Source organism: Gekko japonicus, unplaced genomic scaffold, assembly GCF_001447785.1.
Source record: "Gekko japonicus isolate JY-2015 unplaced genomic scaffold, Gekko_japonicus_V1.1 scaffold1211, whole genome shotgun sequence".
In the NCBI taxonomy this organism is placed as follows: domain Eukaryota; kingdom Metazoa; phylum Chordata; class Lepidosauria; order Squamata; family Gekkonidae; genus Gekko; species Gekko japonicus.
In genome coordinates this window covers 391,952-417,918 of record NW_015161990.1, presented here as the reverse complement: position 1 = coordinate 417,918, position 25,967 = coordinate 391,952, and the positions used below count along the sequence as shown (strand labels likewise).

The window sequence follows — 25,967 nt, the reverse complement described above, 5'->3', positions numbered from 1 at the left end:
GGGGGGGGGGACGGACAGCAACAAGAGGCCAGACGGCCGCGTCCTCATCAGGCGTTCCGGCCACCTCCCCAGGAGCTCCCTGGGGGACTGGGAACCACCCACTCGGGGAGCGGCCAGGAGGGGTCCAGGAGGAGAGCTGGCCACAGAAGTCAGCCGGGGGGGGGGAAGAGGCAGGGGGCTCAAGCCGACACACTGCAGAGGCTGCACAGTCTCTGCCGAGGGGCAGATCCAGTGGGGTACGGAACACCTGAGCCAGCCCCACGCATGCCTTGGGTCCCTCCCGGTCTGGTTTTCGGCCTCTTTGTGGGACCGGAATGGCGGATGACCTGTGCCGGGAGATGGATCCGGGGGAGGGGGTGGGGGACAAGCGACAATACTGTTGAGCCCGTCAGCCCTTTTGCCAACAGTGGCCACGGTAGCCACTTCTAGATTGCCTTTTGGGGTTGGGAGGTCCCGTCTTGCTGTGGATTCGGTCCTACCTCGAAGGTAGGTTTGAGGGGCTGGTGCTGGGGGACTTGCTGCTCAGCCCCTTGGCCTCTGACCTACAGGAGTCTGCAAGGTTCTACCTTGTTCCCTGTGTTTTTCAACATCTACATAAATCTTCCGGGGGGGGGGGTCATCTGGAGATTTAGGCTGAGTTGCCAGAAATATGTGTATGGCATTGAGCTCTATGGGGGCTGAGAGCGGCAGACTCTAATTCCCCCCTCCTCCTCCACATGCAGCCTGCTGGGTGACCTTGGGTCAATCACAAGTTCCCTTAGAACTCTCTCAGCCCCACCTACCTCCCAGGGTGTCTCTTGTGGGGAGAGGAAGGGAAGGAGATTGTAAACTGCTCTGAGACTCCGAGGGAAGGGTGGGGTATAAATCCAATCTCTTCTTCTTCTTCTTTTTCTCTGCCACTGAGCAATAATCTGGGAGAACCGGGTCTGATTCCCCACTTCTCCTCCACATGAAGCCAGCTGGGTGACCTTGGGTCAGTCACCGTTCTCTCACTCAGCCTCACCTGCCTCACGGGGGGTGTCTGTTGTGGGGAGAGGAAGGGGAGGAGATTGTCAGCCGCTCTGAGACTCCTTCGGGGAGTGAAGGGCCATGGGGGGTATAAGAACCAGCTCTTCTTCTTCTTCTTCTATCCCAGGGAGGCTGTGGAGACCCTGAGCAGGAAGTCCCTGGAGGCAGGTTGAGGGTGGGGGGGAGCGCTAAGAAGCTGAAACATCATCGTGACCACATGGAGATGCTGCTGGTGGGAAACGGGATCTCGCCTGTTCTGGGAGGGTTGCAGCAGGGAACGTGATTTTGCTGATTCACACAATACAGAATTCACGTGGCAGTTGTGTGACCACCACAGAGACTTCCCCTGGAGTGGCCCTGGAGGGACACTGTTTGCCCTGCTGTGGACACCGGGGTCTATCCGTCAGTACGTCCCCCTCCCCTCCCCAGTGGACAACCCCCAGGGGCTCCTCAGGGCTGCTTCAAGTGAGGGAAATGGCTGGGGGCCCCCGGGGGGAACGGCTTGGGGCTTGGGGCCTCCTGGTGTTGGTCTGAGCCCCTTTCATGGGTGTCTGGGAACTTTCCAAGCAGGGAACTCCCAGGACATAACTGTTGGAATTCCACATGGAAGACGCACGGATCTTGTAATGTGCGGATCCTCCTTCCTGGCCAAACCACACAGGGCACGGGGTGGAGGATTTAATTGCAAAAGGCAGGCCTGGCACTCAGGTCTTTATTAAGAGCTGTCCTGTCCCTCTGCGTGCATTTCCCTGATGGAAAGTGCCCGCCGCCCCTTCAGGGCTGACCCTCCGTCCCCCTCCCCCAGGGAGGCCCTGCCCGGCCCGGAGCTCCTCGTGGACCTGAGCAACGAGAAGGACGTCTTGATCCGCCCGCTTCACAGCAGCCTCCTCCTGGGGAAGAAGCACTGCTTTGAGGTACGGACTTACGGCAGCTCCTCAGGTGTCCCTGTCTACGGGGCGGGGCAGTGGTGGTGGTACCCAAGGCCTAGCCTGGGAGCCGTCCCCTCGGCCCTCGGGGGGTGGGGGGTGGGACCCGCGTCACATGCGCCCCTCTGCACCTGTGCACACGCAACCCCGGGCTCTTCCTTCCTCGCCTCACACGGCTTCCACGCCGGGGAGAGCCGCCGCCGCCGCTGCTGTGCTCTCCTTAGAGCTAACTTGGCCAGGCCAGAAGCCGTGAGGAACTCCTCCGGTAGTCTTGGGCCTGGTGCAGACCAGGGTAGGGCAAGGGCCCTTCTCAACGGGAGGCAGCCGTGGAAACACGCATGGTCCGGGGTGGGAGTCCCGGCTCAGGTGACACCACCAGGGCCTGCCCCCCCGCCCCACGCCCATCAACGGGTACAGCTGCAGGACGGACCCCTCTGCCTTGTCAGGAGGGAGGGCAGAGGAGAGGCTGGCTGAGGGCCGGCTGCCCCACGAACACGGCCCTTCCCCTTCCCAGGTGCTGAGTGCGGGAGGACGCCGCTGCTTCACTTGTGCATCGGCCACGGAGAGGACCCGCTGGATGGAGGACCTGCGCAGAGCTGTCCAGCCCAGTAAGGTAACAAAGGCCTCCCTCCCTCCCTCCCTCCCTCCCTCCCCTCCGTCCATCTCTTGTGGCTCTTGTGGTGAGTCAGGGCTCCCACCGTAACCAAGTTACTCACGTCTGTCCATTCTTTATCCCTGGTCCGAGTCTTGCCTCCCCTTCCCTGACCCCTTCAATGTGTAACGTGCCTCAAGTCAGACTCCTTAAGCTAGGCTGCCTGCTCCTCCAGATTTCCCTCTTCCTTCCTGTCCTTGGCCTTTCTTAGGTGCCCTGTTCTCCAAATAAAGCTAAAACGTCTCTCCTTCGTCCCATGCGCTGTGCTTGCTTGGACCAGCAGGTGTCGTGGACCATGACGCCCCTCCACAGGAACGGCTACATTTGTCTACCCGAAACACCCTGTGACTGACTTAGCTCCCCAAGGCCTGGATGCAGTAATCCCATTTAATGTCCACGTGGGAGACCCTGGTCCCCAAACCGGCGGGAATTCCCTCTGGACCCTCTCGCTCAAGAAGCCCCCACCTGCTGGGGTGCTCCAAAGGGCACGTGTCCTCGATGGCCTTTTGTCTAAATCCTCCAGGAGCTCCCTCACACCCAAGGTGGACTCTGGCCCAAGTCTGCGGATTAGAAGCCAAAGCCGCGCATCGAACTCCTCCTCCTCCTCCTCCTCCTCCTCCTTTAGCCTACCCCAGTCAGTATCAGCAAGGAAATACACAGCCCTTGTTGGAACATCGCAAGCACAACATACGCGGACCAGTTTGGGTGACAGACCCTTCTGGAGCAGCAGCTCTTACAGAGTTCTGGCCGAGGGCTCATGAAGTCTGAACACCACTGAAAAGCAAGAATACAGTAAGATTTTTAAAAATGCAGGATAAAACGATTGCACCCCCAGCTGGGAGGGGAAATACCTTGGAGAGCTCCGGAACGGGGGTGGGTGGGGGTGGGGGGGAGGTTCCTTTAAAAACTCCTTCCCTGCCCACACCTGTGCAATACAAATCTGGACAATATTTTAGAGGGGGTTACGCATCCGTGACGGTGACGTCAGGGACACCAGAGGTGGCTGTGTAGGGGTCCCGGGTCCAGGCTGCCAAGAAAGAAGCATTTGGCCGGGATCTGGCCTGTGGCAAACGCACTGGCAGCACATGGGAATCACGACGAGGCGCCCCAGGTGATGTGAGCCTGAAGGCCGTGCTCCGTTGAAGGAAGGGAGGCAAATCTCCCCCTGTGGCAGGGATGGTGGGTCAGGGAAAACCCCGGGAATTCACCACCTTCCTGTGGGAATGCTCTGGGTTTGCTGGCTGCCTGGCCCTTAAGGTGACGACCACTGCTGCTGTCCATTCCTTAACTGTCGTTTGCACAGAGGCAGACGGATCCCAAGGAAAGGAGGGCAGCTCCCCAGCCCACCCTGTCTGTGGCACCCAGAGTCAGGGACAACTGGGGGGGGGATTAAGCAAGGGGTGTCAAACATGCGGCCCGGGGGCCGGATCAGGCCCCCCCCCCGGAGGGCTTCTATTACGCCCGCAGTGGAAGCGGCTGTCTTCTGCTTCTTCTGCTGCTGCTGCTGCATCATCGTAGGTTTGCCGCTTACAGGTGCACACCTGAACAGCATACTCAAGATTGCAATAGCACAGACATTTTGATGCAATAATCCAGAGCAAGAGGTGTCAGTTATCCAACACTGTTAAATAAACAAAATATCACAAGAGTGCTCATGTTTTAAGCATGTTTTTATTTTAAGTTAAAAAAATCCCCTTTGTGTTTGTGTCCTTTATGAAGTTTATATCTCCGCTACCTGGCACCAATGTTCTCTCTAAGCTGTGGAGTCCCATGAGCCAAAATTCTACTTTGTGAGCAACTGGCATTAAATTTGTGAGCAGGCGACTTGGCTACTGCCTAAATTAGTTTGCTCTGGAGCCATCCTTCCTGAGCTAAGACAAAAATGCATGAGCCGGAGGCTAAAAAACTGTGAGCTAGCTCACACTAACTCAGCTTAGAGGGAACACTGCCTGGCACTACATTTTATGACACACGTGGCCCAGGGGCCCGACGAGGTCTCATTTATGTCAGATCCGGCCCTCATAACACATGAGTTCGACACACCTGGATTAAGACGTGCCTTAGAATGAATCCATACACGGCTTCTGAAAGTATTTTGCACCACCCCCCACTCTTTTAGTGCTCATGCGTGAAAGACATGACTGCAGCTTGGATCACGCTTGTGTCCAGGCTTGATGGGCAGCCCTCGCCTCCTCTTCCCTTCAGGTCTCGCAGCCGGACTCCCGTGGGCTTCGGAGCATCCCCAGCCCTTTCCCCAGCCCACCTGGTGGCGGGGAAGGAACCATAGAATGTTCATAGAATGTTAAGAGTCGGAACTGGGACCTTGCAGGTCATCTAGTCCAGCCCCCTGCTGCACTCTGCAGGAGCACAGCCGAAAGAGAGCCCTACAACATACCCAAAAGATGGTCATCCAGCCTCCGCTTGGAAACGTCCAGCAAAGGAGCCTCTGCCACCTCCCGAGGCAGACTGTTCCACTCTGACAGTTAGGACATTTCTCCGGATATTTAGCTGGTAACGACTCCCTTGTAATTTCCACCCGTTAGATCTAGTCTTGCAATCCAGAGCAAGAGAGAATAGATCTGCTCCATCTACTACATGGCAGCCCTTCAAATACTTGAAGACTGCAATCATGTCCCCTCTAAGACTTCTCCTTCCCAGGCTAAACAGACCCAACTCTTTCAGCCTTTCCTCATAAGATTTAGATTCCAACCCTCTCACCCTCTTGGATGCCCTCTTCTGGACACGCTCGAGCTTGTCAACATCCTTCCTAAAATGTGGTGCCCAAAACTGGACACAGGGCTCCAGGCAAGGGAAGGGAGGGCCACTGTGAAGGCCGGTAGCGGGCAGGTGGCTGTGGATCCCGACCACGGCGTGCTTTGGATGAGGGAATTGTTGGCCAGAGTCAGACCTTTCCCTTCTGGAGGTGGGGAATTGCAGGGACAAAAGATCCCTTAAAGAACAAGGAACAAACGCTGGTCCTGCAAAGCAGCAATTGTTGCTGTATTTACAGATGACCTGCGGAACTGGTTAGGCTCGCTATGACAGGGAGAAAGAGGCAAGCAAGAGATTGGCAGTCCCCCCTGCCCCCCCCCAGTGGATTACCCTTGAGAAACACTCCAGCCTCTCCTACCCGCAGGGCCTTATATTGGTCCGTATCAGGGTAAGCAACTGGGAGAGGTGACATTTCAGACAGGGAATGCCTCTTGTGGATTAGTGGGAGTGGAGGAGGATGTCCTGAGTGATGCTTCGGCCACTTTCTTCGGCACGTGTGGCTGATGCCTTCGTGTCCTTGGGGTCAGCAATGCCTGCAGGAAGAAGCTGACCGGCTATGAGTCCTCCTGTCTCAAGGCCAAGCTGTATGTGACCTTGCCCCTATGGCGGAGCACAGGGCAGACCTAACCGTGTAGTCTGGCCCATGGAGCAACGGGATGGCTTCACAGACATCTGAGAGGCCTGTCCTCCTGCAGTGGCCAACCTGTGCTGAGGCCTCCTTGGCTTTTCCTTCTCTTGGACTCGCCTCCTCTGTGGATCCTTGCCTTCAGTGCGGTTTGCTTGCCCTAAATTGCCTCTTTGTTCTTCTCACATCTGTCCCCACTGACTTCTCTGGACTTCTTCCTCCTTGTCCCTTGTCCCTGTGCTCACATGGCCTTAATCCTGTGGAACCTGCTTCCTGCCTCTCTGGGTTGAGAGAGATCCCGCGTTTCCCCTTCTCCTTGACTGGCTCCCTGTCCTACGTCATTCCTTGCAGCAGCTTGTCCTTAGCCCTTAGCCCTCTCCTTGCGCTGCTTCCCCAGGACAACTGTGAGCGGACGGAGCACATGCTGAGCCTTTGGGTGTACGAAGCACGGGACCTGGCTCCCAGGAGGCACTGCTTCTGTGAGCTGCGCCTGGATGGGGCCCTGTACGCCCGCACCACCACCAAGCCAACCAGCCCCGCCGGAGCTGTCTTCTGGGGCGAGCACTTTGACCTGAGGTCTCTGCCCCCAGCCGTGCAGCTGCAGGTCTGCCTGGTGCAGGAGGAAGAAGGGCAGAGACACAAGGGCGGCAGTGCCCTCGCCAGCGTGGCCCTCCCCCTCAGCGACCTCACTGCCGCACGCCAGCCCCTGGAGAAATGGTACCCTGTGGGCAGGGGCAAGCCCAGCGTGCCCGCGCTCCGTCTCCGGGGGCACCACTGCAGCATCCGCGTCCCGCCCATCGTGCAATACAAAGAGTTTGCCGAGTACCTCACCTTCCACTACCAGGAGCTGTGTGCCGCCTTGGAGCCCTCCCTCAGTGCCAGGGACAAGGAGGAGCTGGCAGGTGCCCTGGTGCGCATATTGCAGAGCACGGGCAAAGCCAAGGTACGTCTTTCTTTGCACAGGCCGAGGCTGCGTGGGCCACTGGGGTGCAACTGGGGACAGACTTTTGGCAGGTGCAGAGTCTAAACGTAGGACGAGAGGGGTTTAGCGGCTGAGACTGCCGCCTCTAACAAGACCCTGTGAAACTGGATGGGGGGGGGAGGCAGCAGGGAGGCCAGTGGCTGGCCCACTCATCGTCTCCTCTCTGACCCCGTAGGCCTTTCTCATCGACCTGGGCATTGCGGAACTCGATCGTTTCGATGAACGGGAAGCACTGATTTTCCGCGAGAACACCCTTGCCACCAAGGCGATCGATGAATACATGAAGCTGGTGGGGGGGCCCTACCTGCTGGACACGCTGAGTAAGCGAGGGGGGGCACCTGGCTGGTGCGGGGGGCGGCCAGGGAGGTGCTGCCAGGATAAATTAGTTGAATTGTTCTATGGCTGTGGGGGAAACTACTCCTCCCTCCCCAAGCCCTTTCAGCCTGGGTGCCACTTGGGCACTTTGTCAAACAATACAAACATACTCGGATCTGGGGGACTTCCTGCCACTGAAACGAGGGAGGGCTAAAGAAAGGGTCCTTAAGAGGAGTTTTATGTCTGTGGCGGTCGGAGCTCCTGAGCACCTTCCCCGTTTGGTCCTCGCTGAGACCTCTGCCAGCTGCCAAAGCTCCGGCTGGGCTATGGAGACACAGCTCGGTTGACCAGGTAAAAAGACTATACCGTGACCTCTTTCCACTGTTTAAAAAAGGACAGAACCCTGCCGCCTTTCGCCCATCACCACTCTCCCCAAGGAAACACTGATGCTTTCCTTGAAGAAGCCATTTAGTTTTCCATGGGCACGCTTCCTGTGGTTGTCCTATCTCTTGTTTCTGAGTGAGTGTGTCTTCATAAGAAACAAGCAGAAGTCCATCAGGGGCTATAAGCCACAAGGTATAGATAGGAGCTCTCGGTCTGGGGCAAGGGATGCTCTGTCTTCTTGGTGCTTGGGGGGGGGAGCAACAGTGGGGGGGGGGCTTCTAGTGTCCCGGCCCCACTGCTGGACCTCCTGAGGGCCCCTGGTATTTTTGGCCACTGTGTGACCCAGAGTGTTGGACTGGATGGGCCACTGGTCTGATCCAACATTGGCTTCTCTTATGTTCTTATGAGAGGGAATCGGATAAGCATATGGAACAGAGGTCCATCAGTGGCTCTTAGCCACAAGGTATAGACAGGAACTCTCAGTCTGGGGCAAGTGATGCTCTGTATTCTTGGTGCTTGGGGGGGGCAACAGTGGGAGGGCTTCTGGTGTCCTGGCCCCACTGCTGGACCTCCTGATGGCACCTGGTATTTTTGGCCACCGTGTGACACAGAGTGTTTGACTGGATGGGCCATTGGCTTGATCCAGCATTGGCTTCTTCTCTTATGTTCTTATTTTGAGATCCAGCATTGGCTTCTTCTCTTATGTTCTTATATGGAGCAGAGGTCCATCAGTGGCTATGAGCCACAAGGCGTAGGTAGGAACTCTCAGTCTGTGGGACAAGGGATGTTCTGTATTCTTGGTGCTTGAGGGGGTGGGAGCAACAGTGGGAGGGCTTCTAGTGTCCTGGCCGCACTGCTGGACCTCCTGATGGCACCTGGTGTTTTTGGCTACCGTGTGACAGAGTGTTGGACTGGAGGGGCCATTGGCCTGATCCAACATTGGCTTCACTTGTGTTCTTATGTTCTTAAGCGGCCACAGTCTGAATACAGGTGACCTTGTCGACACTCACCAGCTAAGAAAGTGAGTTCTGTAGCTGACGGCCTCATTTGAATGTATAGAAGTGTCATCAGGTGCTGTTAAAATGTCTGAAATACCAATAAGACGAGCGGCTGTTGGAACTGGAGGGGGGAGAAGGAGGAGGGCCCCCAAATGGAAGCGAAGCACCTGTCTTGTGCAGGAAACATCCCGTGTCCATTCCTTCCTCAGTATCTCCCATTTAAAAAGAGGAATGGGCTGCATAAGCCATTGATCTGCCTCAGAGATCCTTCCATTACTAAACACCGATGGACTCCCAGAAAAATCAGGGGGCAGCCCATACTGGTAGGCAGGGGACATTTTGTAGAAAAAGAGATGCAGGAGCTCATTAGCATACCTATTAGCATATAACTCATTAGCATATGCCACGCCCCCTGACATCACCGGAAGTGGTGTCAGGAGGGGGAGCAAAAGGGGTGGGTGGGAGGGAGGCCTCTTCAAAAGCCTCCCCTTCCCTTCCCCAGCAGATCTGCCAAGGTGGGGGGGGGAGAAGAGAGAAGGGGTTTGTTTAAACCCCTTCTCTCTAGAGTTGCGCTACAGTGACGGCACGATCTGTCCATTGTATTCTATGGGGCCAGCCCACAGGATACAATAGGAGATTGTGCTGCTGCTGCTGCGGTGCGACTCTAGAGAGAAGGAGTTTAAACTTTAAACCCCTTCTCTCTTCGCTTCCTCCGCAAGCCCGCTGGGAGCTGGGGGCAGGGCTTGCTGTTACCGCCATCTGTGCCTGCTCCTGGGAAGCGCCGCTCCGGCTTGCTCCAGCCCCAAATGACCCCTGCTGGTAGATCCTCTGTCGAGTTGGGAATGTTGAGTTGGCCACATCCAGAAGGGCTGTTCTTTTCAGAAGCCAATGTTGTGGGCCCAGGTGAGCCTCAGACACCTCGACAGCCACCACCGTGGCCCAACTGTAAGGATGGGGGTTTATTGCAGGTGATGTTGTAGCCGACCTGTACTCTTTGAAGAGGAGCTGCGAAGTGGACCCTGGCAAGTGTGCCCTGAGTGAGCTGGCTGACAACCGCAGCAACTTGCAACGGCTCTGCGAAGCGGTCTTCCAGAGGATCGACGGGTCCACCCAGTGAGTGCGTGAGGGGGCACGGGGTCATCGTGGGGCGCAGAACCCGGGGCGGTCCTTTCTGGCTCCCTTTATTTGTCATTTGCAGGCACAAAGGTGCAGCCTAGGAACCAAGAGCCACTCTGGGGGCCCCGGGCAAAGATTCCCTCCGGCCCCCTCACTCCAGCAAGGCCCCACCCAAAGGCCAGGCGAAAACAAATCCCATAGCCTAACAATTGGCTCTTTTTTGTATGCACCATTCCTCTTTTACTCTGATCATCACATTTCTGCCTTACTCTTCCCCCCCTGTGTATTTGCCCCCTCGTTGTAACTTCACAACTACCTTCTAAAACTGAGAGAGTGGCTGTTTTGAGGTCACATTCCCCCCTTTCCTTCTCCTCTGTAACGGGGCCATTGTGTCATCTAGAGTGGCACACCAGCATCACACCACCTGACTCCTCAGGGCTCCCGCCGCCCGCCCGAGTGCTCTCCTCCTCCTCCTTGACAGCCCTTCCTGCCGCTCAGGCAAGGAGCCTGCAGGCCTCCCCCCCCACCCCCGCCCCGTAAACTGGCTGCAGCAGGGCTCCGTTTGACTGAGACAGACCAAGATAGGGATCTGCGTTGGGCTGGTTTTTTACGAAACCCACACGTGGGAACAGGAATCCCCCCTCTGCACCGCATGCCGGTTTCACTTCCTTTGATTATCGGGTTTTATGGTAACTTCCACACTCCGAGCCACTTTCGAGTCCTTTGATCATCGGATTTTATTGTACCTTCTGCATAGATTCATGGCCGTTTTATGGCCATTCAGGGGTGACTTTGTAGTCAGTACAGTACCCCGAGGTATTTGAATGTTGTTTTGAGCTGCACTTTTCCCTCCCAGTTGAGAAAATGTGGAGCGAATATTAGATGCAGAATCGCCCTTAGTCTGTCTGCAGCAGTAGAAAAGAGCAAGAGTCCAGGAGCGCCTTCTCTAGACTAACACCATTTGTGGCAGGGGAGGAGCTTTCGTGAGTCCCTTCCTCTGCTAACTTCCTCAGGTGCCCTTTGACTGAGGCACCCCAGAGACTTGGCAGAGTGCCATTCCTCCTGCTCCCCTTCATGTGATGTTAAGGGGGGGGCAGCAGGGTTGCCAGGGAGTCTGAGAAACCCGGAGACCCTTCCCTGTTCCCAGAACAGATGGCTCGTTGGCGCCAGAACCTGTCCCTACCTGGACGTGCTCATATCCTGCAGAGCCACTTACCCCTCTAACCCCCTCTCCTTTTCTGCAGCTCTTTTCCAGTGGAGCTTAATGAGGTGTTCACCGCCTGGCACGAGGAATGCCAGGTGCGGGGCAAGGCCGGCATTGGCTGGCGGCTCATCTCGGCATCCCTTTTTCTGCGCTTCCTGTGCCCGGCCATCATGTCGCCCAGCCTGTTTGGCCTCACTCAGGAATACCCGGATGACGCCACCTCTCGCACCCTCATCTTGGTGGCCAAGGTGATCCAGAACCTGGCAAATTTCACCACGTAAGTCACCATAAGGGCCTGGCTGTGTCCATGGAAAAGGCTCGGAAATGGCTGGGGGGCGCCAATCCAGTCTGGCCTCCGAGCCAGTGGTGTTTCCAAGAAATTAGTAAATGTGCAATCTGGGTGGGATTCTGTGTGCAGACATTCTTATATGGATTAAAATGCATTTTGGGCCAGAAAGTGTTTAAAATCTTTCAGGATGTGCCAAAAGCAATACATACACATGACTGTTTTAAATACTCTATGGAGCATTCCAGAAACGTCACATTCCGTTTATATGAGAATTGCAAAACTAAGACGCATGAGGGGAGGGTCTGGAATCTGCATTATTTCTGAGACAGAGAGATGGACAAGGGGGGGATTACCCCCCCACACACACACACACTTCTATCCCCTCCAGTTGTGCACCTTTTGCTTGCCCTGAGAACTGCAGGGTAGAAAGACTTTCTGATTTTTCTTCCTGAGGCCCACCACACATTAAGCATCATCATAGCAATCATGTACAGAGTGACTTTAACAGCTGCCAAGTGGAGCCTCTGCATGCGCCTAACCCTTCTGGAGACGGTGAAGGGGGCAGAGGGAGGTTCGGGACACAAGAGCTCTACAGTCGTCTCCCCCCCCCCCATATTCTCATTCTCAGAAGAGCCCTATAGAGGCGGGATACTCTAAGGGTGCAGAACGAAGCCTGAGAGACAGGGGGCCTCACAGTGCATCCCCAAGGCAGAGTGTTACACCCTCTTGGGTTTTAGTCTGAGCGCCAAGAGTGACTGAGAGTGAAACGTCACCGTTCTGTTCCCTCTTTCTTGTGACTCCCGTTTCAGACTGTGGCAAACTGAAATGTGGCAAACGCCCTCCAGGCTTGAGTCTCCACCAGGGATGTCCGGCTGTCCTCGACCAGGGCCCCGGGGCCTTCTCGGTCCTGGCCCCGGCCAGGTGGAACTCTCTGCCAAAGGACACATCAGGGCCCTGCTGTGGGATCTTACGCATTTCCGCAGAGTCTATAAGGTGGAGGTCTTCCGGCAGGCGTTCGGTGGAGGGCAGCAACAGTTTCTTCCCTGGCTGGCACCCTTCTCTCTCTCTCTCCCCCCCCGTCCTGAGTTCCCTTCCCCCCACCCAGAAAAAGGGGCTGGTACTCCGGAATTAAAAGGAGCTGCGGTGGCTCAAGTGGTTAAGACGCTGAACTGCAAGCTGTGGAAGGTCGGTCGTTCAGCAGTTCAAGACCCGAGTGTGCCGCATGACGGAGTGAGCTCCCGTCTCCGGCCCCAGCTCCTGCCAACCTAGCAGTTCAAAAGCAAGAAATTGCAAGATAAATAGGTACCACTTCAGTGGGAAGGTAACAGCGTTCCGTGCGCCTTGGTGTTTAGTCATGCCGGCCACATGACCACGGAAACGTCTTCGGACAGCGCTGGCTCTTCAGCTTTGAAACGGAGATGAGCACCACAACCCTAGAGTCAGATTTGACTGGCCTTCGAGCAAGGGAAACCTTTACCTTTAGTCCAGAATTGGGACAAATAATATTATTTTTTTATTTTTTATTTTGATTTATATCCCGCCTTGCCACAAAGCTGGCTCAAGGCAGCTAACAACATTATTTATTTATTTATTTTTATTTATTGCATTTTTACCCCACCCTCCCCACGAACCGGCTCAGGGTTAGGGTTAGGGTTAGGGTTAAAACAATAAATACATCAAAATACAGACTAAATGCAAACGACAGCCATTAACTGTGCCAATGATGATGTTGATAATAATAATGATGACGGCGGCGTACAATATACAGACAACAGCATTAACCAATCATACGGGCCGAGATGTGTTCCGGCAGCTCGTTCGTCCGTGTCGCATGCACCACTGGCCACTCATCAGCAGCGGCCCCTAGTTGACAGCTTGGTGGAAGAGTTCCGTTTTACAGGCCCTGTGAAACTGTAAAAGGTCCCACAGGGCCCTGATGTTATCCCGGAGCTCATTCCACCAGTGTGGAGCCACTGCTGAAAAGGCCCTGGCTCTAGTGGCAGCCAACTTTACATCTCTCGGGCCAGGAAGAGTCAGGTGGTTCTGTGTTCCTGACCTCAGTGCTCTTTGGGGAAATTAAAGGAAAACTGCCATCTTGGATCTATTATCTACATGGAAGTTTTTATTAAGTTATATACCTAATTTTAATGTTTCGTATTTTTAATAACATTACGTCTTGTACGTCACCCAGAGCCTGGCGTAAGCTAGGATACGGTGATGATATTGTTGTTGTTGTTGTTAATAATAATAATAATAATAATTATAATTGCAGAGGTAACATGATCAATTAGGCCCACTTTTGAGGGGGCATTTCCTTGACCAAACCACATGAAAACTATGTGTCTTTGGCTGAATTAAAGCAGTGCGCTAACCACTAGAAATCACAGCACTGTATGGTAAGTGAAAGTTCACGTAGACCTTCACTTCTCACAGGACAATGAAGGCAAACCAGTTTATTTATTGTTCCCCTGTCAGTGTGGAAACCTTGTATTTCCCAGACGATACTGTGACAGTGTTGCATTTAAAACCTTTATTTAACAATAATCCAATAATTCCAGATAGGCTTAACTAAAAAGTTATTAGATCCAGTTGGCCACTGGACTCTAAATTTGTTGTAAGGAGTTATTCGTGTGACACAGAAATTACCGACATAGATAAAGGCAATTGACATTACATGAGCATGTTTGGCATTCCTTCTCCACATAAATCAAATGGAATGCCCAAAAGGTGACTCACAAAGTAAAGAAAGGTAGCTCCTTGAAGCAAATCTTCTGAGAAGTTCCGGGAGGTGTTTGCCATCATGTGGTGGACAGAAAGGAACTGAGTGGGGGAGGCATGACCTCCCGCCCCGCCCCCATGCATGGTGCATCACTGGGGGGGGGGGAGTGGATTTTCGTGCCCTTTTTTTTTTTTTAGCTGTAGATAGAAGTTTCTGAACTCACGTTCTATGCAGGCACAAAACGCATCTGTGTGATACAGAGGGACTGTGAAGCCCTGCAAAAGCTTGCAGGGGTCATTTTCCCTTTGTTAACTTCCCCAGACTATTTCCCCTTTCTCTCCTCCTGGCAGCCCCCACATACCCTTCCTGCTCCCTGCTTCCTTCCTAGCCTTCCCACTCAGCAGCCGATCTTTCTCTTATCTCCCCCTCCCCGCCCCTGTCTTGTTGTTGTTGTTCAGTCGCACAGTCGAGTCCGACTCTTCACGACCCCATGGACGAGCTCTCTCCAGGCCTTCCGGTCTTCTGCCGTCCTCTGAAGTTGGCTCAACTTCATGTTCGTTGCATCGATGACACTGTCTAACCATCTCATCCTTTGCCGTCCCCGTCTTCTTTGGCCTTCAATCTTTCCCAGCATCAGGGTCTTCTCCAGTGAGTGCTCCCTTCTCATTTGGTGGCCAAAGTATTTGAGCTTCAGTTTCATTATCTGGCCTTCCAGGGAACAGTCAGGGTTGATTTCTTTGAGGATTGACTGATTTGTTCTTCTTGCAGTCCAAGGGACTCTCAAGAGTCTCCTCCAGCACCATAGTTCAAAAGAATCTATTCTTCGGCGCTCGGCCTTCCTTATAGTCCAGCTCTCGCAGCCAGCTCGGCCTTCCTTATAGTCCAACTCTCGCAGCCATACATGACTACTGGGAATACCATTGCTTTGACCATGCGGACTTTTGTTGGCAGGGTGATGTCTCTACTTTTTATCATGCTGTTTAGGTTCGCCATCGCTTTCCTCCCAAGGAGCAGGCGTCTTTTAATTTCATGGCTGCAGTCACAGTCTGCGGTGATCTGGGATCCCAGGAACGTGAAGTCTGTCACTACTTCCACAGCTTCCCCTTCTATTTGCCAAGGAGTGATGGGGCCGGATGCCATGATCTTAGTTTTTTTGATGTTGAGCTTCAAGCCCACTTTTGCGCTCTCCTCTTTTACTCTGAGCAAGAGGTTCTTTAGATCCTCTTCACTTTCAGCCATTAGAGTGGTATCATCTGCATATCTGAGGTTGTTGATCTTTTCCCCAGCAATCTTAATTCCCGCTTGTGATTCATCCAGGCCAGCATTTCGCATGATGTACTCTGCATATATATTAAATAAGCAAGGCGACAATATACATCCTTGTCGTACTCCTTTTCCTATGCTGAACCAATCAGTTGTTCCATATCCGGTTCTAACTGTCGCTTCTTGGCCCTTATACAGGTTTCTCAAGAGACATGTGAGGTGGTCTGGTACTCCCATCTCTTTAAGGACCTGCCATAGTTTGTTGTGATCCACACAGTCAAAGGCTTTAGCATAGTCAATGAAGCAGAAGTAGATATTTTTCTGGTACTCTCTTGCTTTCTCCATAATCCAGCGAATGTTGGCAATATGATCTCTCGTTCCTCTACCTCTTCGAAACCCAGCTTGTACTTCTGGTAGTTCTCTATCCACGTACTGTTGAAGCCTAGCTTGTAGGATCTTGAGCATGACCTTGCTAGCGTGTGATATGAGTGCAATTGTGCGATAGTTTGAACATTCCTTGGCATTGCCCTTCTTTGGGATTGGAATGTATACTGACCTTTTCCAATCCTGTGGCCACTGTTGCGTTTTCCAAATTTGCTGGCAAATGGAGTGCAGAACTTTAACAGCATCATCTTCTAAGACTTTGAATAGCTCAGCTGGAATACCATCACCTCCACTAGCTTTGTTGTTAGTAATGCTTTCTAAGGCCCATTTAACTTCACATTCCAGGATGTCTGGCTCAAGGTCAGTGATTATACCGTCGTGTTTGTCAAGGACATTGAGGTCTTTCTTGTATAGTTCTTCTGTGTATTCTTGCCATCTTTTCCTAATCTCTTCTGCTTCTGTTAGGTCCCTACCGTTTTTGTCCTTTATCATGGCCAGCTTTGCATGGAACGCTCCCTTGATTTCTCCAATTTTCTTGAAGAGATCTCTAGTCCTTCCCATTCTATTGTTTTCTTCTATTACTTTGCACTGTTCATTCAGGAAGGCCTCCTTATCTCTCCTTGCTGTTCTCTGGAAATCTGCGTTCAGTTGGGTAAATCTTTCCTTTTCGCCTTTGCCTTTCGCTTTCCTTCTTTCCTCTGCTATTTGTAAAGCCTCATCAGAAAGCCACTTTGCTTTCTTACATTTCTTTTTCTTTGGGATGGTGGTGATTGCTGCCTCCTGTACGATGTCACGAACCTCTGTCCATAGTTCTTCAGGCACTCTATCTATCAAATCCAGACCCTTGAATCTATTCTTCACCTCTACTGTATATTCATCAGGGATGCGATCTAGGTCAAACCTGAATGGCCTCGTGGTTTTCCCAATTTTCTTCAGTTTAAGTCTGAATTTTGCAATGAGTAGCTCATGATCTGAACCACAGTCAGCTCCAGGTCTTGTTTTTACTGACTGGATAGAGCTTCTCCATCTTTGACTGCAAATTATATAGTCAATCTGATTTCGGTGTTGCCCATCTGGTGATGTCCATGTGTAGAGTCGCCTCTTAGGTTGTTGGAAAAGGGTGTTCGCTATGACCAGTGTGTTCTCTTGACAAAACTCTGTTAACCTTTGCCCTGCTTCATTTTGCTTTCCAAGGCCAAACTTGTCTGTTATTCCAGTTACCTTTTGACTTCCTACTTTAGCATTCCAGTCCCCTATGATGATGAGGACATCATTTTTTGGTGTTAGTTCTAGGAGGTGTTGTAGGTCTTCATAGAACCGGTCCACTTCAGCCTCTTCTGCATCAGTGGTTGGGGCATAGACTTGGATTACTGTGATGTTGAATGGTTTGCCTTGGAATCGGACAGAAATCATTCTGTCATTTTTGAGATTGTATCCCAGTACTGCCTTTTGCACTCTCTTGTTGACTATAAAGGCCACACCATTTTTTCTACGAGATTCCTGGCCACAGTAGTAGATATAATGGTCTTCTGAGTTAAATTCGCCCATTCCTGTCCACTTTAGTTCACTGATTCCTAGGATATCGATGTTCAGTCTTGCCATCTCATTTTTGACCACGTCAAGCTTACCTTGATTCATAGATCTTACATTCCAGGTTCCTATGCAGTATTGTTCTTTGCAGCATCGGACTTTCCTTTCACCATCAGACACATCCACAACTGAGCGTCCTTTCGGCTTTGGCCCAGCCGCTTCACTCTTTCTGGGGTTACTTGTACTTGTCCTCTGCTCTTCCTCAGTAGCATATTGGACACCTTCCGACCTGAGGGGCTCATCTTCCGGCGTCATATCTTTTAGCCTTTTGATACTGTCCATGGGGTTTTCTTGGCAAACATACTGGAGTGGGTTGCCATTTCCTTCTCCAGGTGGATCACGCTTGGTCTGAGTTCTCTGCTTGTAGGCATCATTTATTTACTTAGTACATACCCCACCTTTTCCCACTAGGTGGAGGCAAAGCAGCTTATATCACAGCAGCCCTATGAGGCAGGTTAGGCGGAGAGGAGAGAGAGAAGGAAGCCCCTGCTATGTTCTAAGTCTTCACTGAGGCTTCATCCAGCAGTCAAATGTGCGTGGCTATAAGGGAAGATGTTTCCTCCTGACTCATCTTGCACCGCCTGGTACAAGACTGGCAAGGCTTCTCTCCAAGACAGATGGTTTAAAAGCCCTGCTGCATTCTACCCGTGACTTCTGTTTCTTATTCGCCCCGGTTTGTGTTCACCTGTTAAGTTCTGGAGATGTCTTAGCTGTGACATGATCTGCTTTGAGGAGGTCTCTGTGTGTGGAGAAGCGGCTCAGAAATCTCAAAGACCAGCAGGTCCCTCCGCCCCTCCTTTGAGCAGCAGCAGCAGCAGCAGCAGCCGTGCCCCTTGCAGCGGTGACGCCGTGGCCTTCTGTTTCCTGCAGGTTTGGGGAGAAAGAGGCCTACATGAGCTTCATGAACGGCTTCCTGGAGTGCAACTCGGACGCCATGACAGCATTCCTCGGCCGGGTCTCGAGTCCTGGCAGCACCATCCCCTTTGCAGATTACGGGGACTCCATTGACCTGGCCCTGGAGTTGTCCATCCTTCATTCCCTCCTCTGTGACATTTTCTCCCACCTGGAAGAGGTACTCCTCTCAGGGTTGCTGGCATCCCCGCCTGATGGGCTGGCCGGCCAGCACGCCCTATCCTCTCCTGGAATCACTCAGGGCTGGGATGCACCAGGCAGACCCCCGGGGTGAGCCAGCAGGGGTGACGCTGCCATGAGGCTTCCATGGGGGCAACGGCACCTTCACAAAGCCTCCCTGTCCCGGGATGCCTGGGGAACCTCCCCCCCCCTGTACACATGTGATGCTGCTTGCGCCAGAGTCACTTCTTCGCGTGTGGCTGCCTGCTGATTGGCCAGTGAAAAGGGGCGGTGGGGGCCACGCAGCACAGATATAGAACTTCCAGGAGTGTTGGGGGGGGGGGAGGTTTTTTCCCTCAGAAAAATCACAAATATATGCAATATCTTCCTACCAAACTGAAACTTATATTGTTCTAAAATTATTTATATTAGCATAATGTAATATTTGGCACAGTTATGGCATTTGGAAGTTGTGGCAGAACATGCCCGCTTTGGCCTGCAGGCCCCAATTCTGCCTTGCCCTCCTAGGGGCTGCCAACTCCCCCCCCCTTCAATAGAGGGGTTTCCCACTGAGGGGATCAGGACCTTCAGAGTCCCCCTTCCTAGCTCAGAGGCCTCGCCTCCGTGTCTCCCGCCAGCCCAGCGCTTGGCTACCACGGGGACGGATTAATGCCTGGGGCGCCCCTGGGGAGGGGGGGAATAAGCCAGTTGCCAACTGCTTGCCTTCCCCCTTCCTGGGGCTCCCCTTTGAAATAGTGTTTCTGAAACAGTGAGCGTCTGTGTGGTACAGAGAACCATTTCCAGAATCAGAATTTTAAATTATTTATTAAGCAATAAATGCTCACAAGCATACTTTTAGTGCCATGCCAGATTGAAGCAAGGAAGAACAAAAGATATTGGTAAAATGGAAATCCCCACTGCTGGACCTCCTGAGGGGGGCCCCTGGTGTTTCTGGCCACCGTGTGACCAGAAGGCCCATTGGCCTGATCCAACACTGGCTTCTCTTATGTTCTTATTCTCTGTCCCCCTCTCTAAAACATGGCCTAACTAGATGTTAGTTCTCTAAAGACCCTCCATCACCTTCAGGGTTAGTTCAGCTCTCTAGCCCAACCTGCTCCCATCCTCAGACAGGAGGCCTGTTCAGCGCAGCACCCCAAGGAAAAGAGAGACCACCTTCCCCTTGCAAGGCGGTTTTAACAAACCTGCATCTCCTCCCCCTTGACCCCAGTCAGCCCAGGTCAAGGGTTCCTGTGGTCTCCGGGGAGCCTCTTCCTGTAACCTGCCCAGAATTTGACATTCCCGACTCTCTGTTCCCGGCAAACAGAAGTGGGAAGTCTGCCCATTGTCTCCAGCCGGTCCTGTGAGCATTTCTTAAGAGGTCTGCCTGGAAAGCCACTGCCAGACTTCCTCTTTCCCAGCCTGTAGGGGGGGGGGGACTTTTAAAGCACCAACTTGCTGCTTGCCACTGATGGACCTCTGCTCCAGATGTTTGTCCAATTCCCTCTTGTAAGAACATGAGAGAAGCCCATGTTGGATCAGGCCAGTGGCCCCTCCAGTCCAACAATCTCTGTGTCACCCAGTGGCCAGAAATACCAGTGGCCATCAGGAGGTCCAGCAGTGGGGCCATGACACCAGAAGCCCTCTTACTTACTAACCCCCACCCCAAGCACCAAGAACACAGAGCATCCCTTGCCCCAGACTGAGAGTTCCTATCTATCCCTTGTGGCTCATAGCCACTGATGGACCTCTGCTCCAGATGCTTATCCAATTCCCTCTTGAAGCCACTGCTTCAAGATGCTTGTAGCCCCCACCACCTCCTGTGGCAGTGGATTCCATGTGCTCATCACTCTTTGGGTGAAGAAGGACTTCCTCTTATCCGTTCTAACCCAACCGCTCAGCAATTTCATGGAGTGCCCACAAGGAGTTCTTGTATTGTGAGAAAGGGAGAAAAGTACTTCTTTCTCCACCTGCTCTATCCCATGCACCTCAATCATGTGGGGATTTGGATTTGCATGAAGGGGGAGGGATGTATCCACCCATACTCTGAAAAATACATAAACAAAAACGGTCAGAACTGCTGAGAAGCTGTGAGCAGGACCTCCTGCTCTCCATGGCCACTTTGCTGGAAGGAGAGCAAACTCCTTCCCTCCTACTGGTCTGGCCAAGCAAGCCCCTCCCCTTCCCCTGCAATACGCTGCAGGACTTCTTTACATGGACAGATGTCTTCTCTGTTGCCTCTCAGCGGACCCAGAAGAGACTGGAGCCTCTGCCCACCATCCTGTGTGCCATCCAAAAGGGGACGCCCGTGCCCGTTTCTGTCCAGCTTGGCCCCATCGCAGAAGACAAGAGGTAACGAACTGCCCCTGTGGTGGTGGCCGGGGTCAGGAAGGGCTCCCCGAAGCCGTGAGAGGACAGAGTGGCTCACCCCGGGGACAGGAGGCCAAGGAGAAGGGAGGACTCAAGGACGGGTGGGTTTCAGTCACGCTCAGGGCCTGTGTGGCCACCTCCTCTGGCACCAGGAAGCAATTCTTTGAAATGTATTTGTTTGTTTCAGAATATTTCTCTGCCGCCCGGATGGTGAATGTGGATTGCGGTGGCAGTGATGGGGGGGGGGGCTGAGGGCCCATAAAAATCCCTGGCCAGGCCTTTAAATCCCCCCCCGCCCGTGTGCCCCTCTCCTAGCATCACACCCCCTGGCCCAAAAGAACCTTTCCCTCTGCTGATGTTGAAACGTCTAATGTAAAAATAAGGGAGTTGGACATAGTTTGCAAAATCTGCACACATTTTATGTGCATAATTTGAGTTTACAGCTGAGAACTTTTCCCCGAGATAGGGAGAACTTTCTCTGATTTGGGAGATCCTATTCAGATGACCACTCAGCCCTGAAGCTTGTCGGGAAGTGCTGGGTCAGTTCCTGTCTCCTGGACTAACTATTTTGTTGGGTCGTTGTGAAGGTGTGGAGGCAGGAAAGACCATATGTGCCACCCTGAACTCCCTGGAGGGAGTGAGGGACGAAAATATAGTGGATGGAGGCAGCATTCTGTAGAGTGCCGCCGTCTCTGTGAGCACGAGAGAGCTGGGCCTCCTCCTCTCCTTTTGGGTGGGAGAGCATCTGGCTGGAGCAGGACATCGGCTTCACTTTTGAGGCTTGTAGTGGAATGTGCCTTGCATGGCTCTGGAGGAATAGCCACTGGCCAACTGCCTGCCTTTCCCCTGGGGCTCCTTTTAAAATAGTGTGTCCAAGATGGTTGAGGTCTGTGTGGTACAGAGAACCACTGCCAGCAGAAAAAGTGACAAACTATTCATTAAAAAGAAAATGTTCACAAGTGTACTTTTAACACAGCACCAGATTGAGAAAGAGATACAAAAGAAATAGGTAAAATGCAAATCCTCTGTCCCTCTCTCTATACATGCCCTATCAGATCTTAAAATATAGGACAGGCTGTTTAGGCTAGGAGTTCTAGATCTCTACAGAGTGTCCATTACCTTAAAGCTCGCTCCAGCTGTGTAGGAGAGCACATGGTCAGTGGCTGCCTTTCCTGTGGAGAGGTCTGTGTGTCCACTCCTGGACTCAGCACCCAAGGGAAAGGAGACCTCCTTCCTGCTGCAAGGAGTTTTTTTTTATCATATCTGTTTCTCCACCCACTGACCAGGTCACACCAGGTCAAAGAGGCTTTTCCTGGAGATCTCCAGGAATCTCCTTCCTGAAGACTCTCTAGCATTTAACACCTCCAAATCTCTGTTTCCTGCTTGGGGAAAGGGGAAGATCTTGACCCACCCATTATCTCTTCTGCTAGATCTATTAGCCTGCTGAATCTATTTGCATTTGTGTGGAGGTAGGCTGAGGTACGTCTGGGAAGCAATTGCACCAGCTCCCCCGCCCCATGCCTCTTTTCTGCCCAGAGGAGGGGGAAAAACTTCTTCACAGGGCTCGTGCCATGGGCTGCTTTGGGGTCATGCCTCTTCTTCACGGGGCCCACGGGACTCCCCCTTTCTCTGTTTCAGAGGGGCAGAACACCAGAAGCCAGGATTTGTGCCACCACGGGAACTGGGGAAGCACAATCCTCTGATCAAGAGCCACTCCATGAACAACATCCAGAAGGTCCGGGGCAAGGAAGAGCCAACGGCCCCTTCTCCCCGAACCAGGACGAGCAAAGTGCAGCGCACCCAGAGCGTTCCCACCCACAGCAAGGCCGCCCGGCACATGCGCAAGCAAGGCAGCACGGAGCAGGTGGCCAAGGGCCGGGAGGGTGGCCCCTGGCACGGAACCTCCCACCCATGCGGTGGCAGTGGCAGCAGCAGCAGCCAGGCCTCCCGGGTAATTACGCTGGGCTTCCCAGCCAAGCTCCCCAACCCTTCGAGCAGCAGCAGCCCGGTCGATCCCCAGCTGCTTCCAGCTCCGCAGTTCCCGGGGCAAGGCGCAGAGGGGGCCACCTGGGCTCTCAAGGGGGCAGACTACAGCCCCACGGTCAGGATGTTGTCATGGCCTGAAGGGCACCTTGGCTCTCCTTGCTTTTCTGGGCCTCCAGGAAGGGCTCGGGAGAAAGGTGCCCCTCCAGGCGTGCTCCGGCTTGTGGGTTAGGTCACGTGATGTGAGCTGGGCCAGACAGGCTCTGTCACCTCCCTCTCTCGTTCCTGTGACCCGAGGGTTCCCCCCCCCCAGAACCCGCCTGATCACCTTGCCCTGTGTGCTCCAGGAGTGTCCGAAGGGGCCCCTGACGGGATCCCTGCCCCGGAAGCCCACCGTTCCCTGGCTGCGGCACTCGGAAGAGGCGGCGGCGGCGGCCACACGAGGTGGCTTCTATGCTGTGCAGCCACTGGAACAGGTAACGCCTCCTCCTCGTGCCTCTCCTCCTCCTGTCATTCGTACCCCTTGAAAGAGACAGCCCGGGAAGTGGGCTTGCCCCGGTGTGTGTGTGTGTGGGGGGGGTGCGTGCCAATGTTCCCTCTAAGCTGTGGAGTCCTTGTGAGCAAAAATTCTACTTTGTGAGCTCCTGGCATTAAGGTTGTGAGCGAGCGATTTGGCTGCTGCATGAATTAGTTTGCTCTGGAGCCCCATCCTTCCTGAGCGGAGACAAAAGTGTGTGAGCCGGAGGCTAAAAAACTGTGAGCTAGCTCACACTAACTCACGCTTAGAGGGAACACTCGTGTGTGTCTGTGTGTGTGTGTGTGTCCCGCCACCAGTTATAGGGCTCCTGAGTGTCCTGGAGAAGAAGAGTGTCACGGAAGCCTCATAGGAGCGTACGCCCAGACCAGGTTCCGCTCCCCATGTCCACGCGTGACCCCTCGTGGCTGAACTTCTTCATCCAGCCCAGCTCTGCCTTCCAGGCAGAACCACGTGTCACAAGAAGGGAACCAAAATGGGGTAGAGTGGTGTCTCTGTGTGTGTGCTAAGCTCATGTTTTCTTCCAGCCAGATTTGGACATGGGGGGCTTTTGTGCCCGGGGGGGGGGGCGGCATGTGGGAAAGTTGGAGGGGCTGTTCTCTCTGCCAAACCCTCACTGACTCCCTCTGAAGTTCTCCCTGTCCCACCTGCTTCAGTCAGTTTTTTGCTTCAGAATTCCCAGCTAAAGGAGGAGGAGGAGGGGGGTTGGATTTATGCCCCATGGCCCTTCACTCAAGAGTCTCAGAGGGGCTGACAATCTCCTTCCCTTCCTCTCCCCACAACCCACCCTGTGAGGTAGGTGGGGCTGAGAGGGCTCTGAGAGAGCTGTGACTGACCCAAGGTCACCCAGCCGGCTGCATTTGGAGGAGGAGGAGGGGGGGAGTCAGACCTCCCGGTTCTCCAGATTAGACTCTGCCCCCCCCCCCCCGTTCACCCACAACCACCACACCGCAACTGGCTGGGAAGCAGGGAAGGAGTCCAGCAAGTGTCCCTGATACCAGCGCGATCCACACTCTCACAGCAATACAGTCACATCACAAATAGTCTCACTGGGGCAAGACCTGGAGCCGACTGTCCACTTAGGGTTAGTAGCCCCCTATGCAGCGCAAGGGCGTTCTCGGGCCCGCTCCTCTGGCTGGAGGCTGACTTTGGAGAGCCTCCTGGCTGCTTGGGAGGTGGGTGCGTTTTTACCCCCATGGATGTCTTTTATTTGTTCACGTTTTACCCTGCCTTGCACCCAGGACCACTTAGGCCAGTCAAGTCAGCCACCTGTGAAGCTCCCCCACGTTACCTGTTTTCTCTAAAAACCAGAGAGAGAGAGAGAAAGAGAGAGAGAGAGATTGGGACCGTGAGGGAAGGAGGGACTGGCCTGCGACGGCCGCTCCCTTTTTGCTCTGTAGGAGGAAGCGCACAAATACCCGTTATTATCAGCACGGACCAAAGAGCTGCCTCGGCAGAGGTAAAAGCTGAAACAGGCATTTCCTGATCTGTGGTTCAGGTTCTCGGAAGCTCTGCTGCCTCGTTCTCGAAAGAGAGAGACTTTTAATACAGATAGGTCCCTCCACCCATCCACGTCAACCTGTTTCCCAGCAGCAGAATTGGGGCTTTCTTTTCAATGTAGGGCCCCGTGCACCCAGTGGAATGACCGGTGGATGGAACACAGACGGTGATCTGGCTCGAAGGCTTCGGCCCTGACGAGTCCCCATCAGTGAGAGCGGAGTAGGCCCTCCCCTCGGCGGCTTACAATCTCCTGCGTGGTGCCCCTGAAGTCCCGCCTGGGATCCCTGCCGCCACCTCTCGGGCCACGGCCACCGGTGGCAACAGCGTCTCGGGGGGGGGGCTCCTCTTGCTGCAGAGGCCAGGGTGGTGGTGGTCTGACGGGCAGGGCCGGCTCACTCACTAGGCAAACTAGGCGATCGCCTAGAGCGGGATGGCCCTTAGGGGCACCAAACTGCACCCGGCCCCGTACTCTGGGAGTTTCTTGATTATTTGTGTTTTTCATTCTTCCCAAAATGCATTTATTTTGGAAAATTGGTGGGCACACGGGGGGGGGGGCATAAGGCATCCTCGCCTAGGGTGCAAAATAAGCTGGAGCCGGCCCTGCTGACAGGTGCCCTTGTGCCTCCCCTACAGTACGGGAGGCAGGTGGAAGAGATGCGGCAGGAGCTGGCCTCAGCCAAGGAGAAGCAGCGACGCTGTGAGGAGCAAGTGGAGAGGCTGGCTGCCCAGAACCAAGGCCTCATGGAAGAGCAGGCCCGGTCTCAGGAGCGAGGAGAGGCGCTCTGCAAGAGGCTGGAAGACGCCGAGAGCGGCTACGCACAGCTCAACAGCAGGTTAAAACGCCCCCCCCACGCCCCCCAGTAGTCTGCGCACCGTCTCAGAGGACAGCCAGAGCCCCAAAGGATCTCCCACCCTTCAGCCCCGTGGTGGGCTTGGGTGGCTGAGCCGGTTCCCACCCGTGCAGGGGGCCCGGGGAGTGGCCAGGGTCAGCGTTCCAGGTGCACTCCGGGTGGCGGGGGGGGGCCATCTCCTCTTCACCTGGCAAAAGAAGCCCTGGCGGCGGCGGGGGGGGGCTGCCCCAGGCCAACCAGGGGGCCCCTGGCGGGGTGTGGGGAAGTGGGGGCTGAGCTCCACCCGGGGCCTCTCTTCTCTTGCAGGCTGTCAGCGGTGGAGAGCAGCTGGAGGAAAGGCCGGGAGAAGCTTCAGCGCACAGAAGAGAGGGCCAGAGATCTGGTGAGAGCCGCCTGGAGGGACCCGCGGGGGGGGGGAGGCCCGGAACAAGCG

The 25,967-nt window shown here is 54.1% G+C and overlaps 1 protein-coding gene across 1 annotated transcript in view; it reads left to right on the top strand.

Annotated features, from left to right (window-relative positions):
- Positions 1-25,967, top strand: part of RASAL3 (RAS protein activator like 3) — a 41,342-nt gene that overhangs the window by 14,272 nt on the left and 1,103 nt on the right. The window contains exons 7-18 of the mRNA XM_015405381.1: positions 1,814-1,922; positions 2,449-2,547; positions 6,381-6,926; positions 7,141-7,285; positions 9,631-9,775; positions 11,023-11,259; positions 18,098-18,299; positions 20,541-20,647; positions 22,304-22,766; positions 22,996-23,124; positions 25,317-25,516; positions 25,841-25,916. Of these exons, the coding sequence (XP_015260867.1) occupies positions 1,814-1,922; positions 2,449-2,547; positions 6,381-6,926; positions 7,141-7,285; positions 9,631-9,775; positions 11,023-11,259; positions 18,098-18,299; positions 20,541-20,647; positions 22,304-22,766; positions 22,996-23,124; positions 25,317-25,516; positions 25,841-25,916 (2,458 nt within the window). The remainder of the gene's footprint in view (positions 1-1,813; positions 1,923-2,448; positions 2,548-6,380; positions 6,927-7,140; positions 7,286-9,630; positions 9,776-11,022; positions 11,260-18,097; positions 18,300-20,540; positions 20,648-22,303; positions 22,767-22,995; positions 23,125-25,316; positions 25,517-25,840; positions 25,917-25,967) is intronic.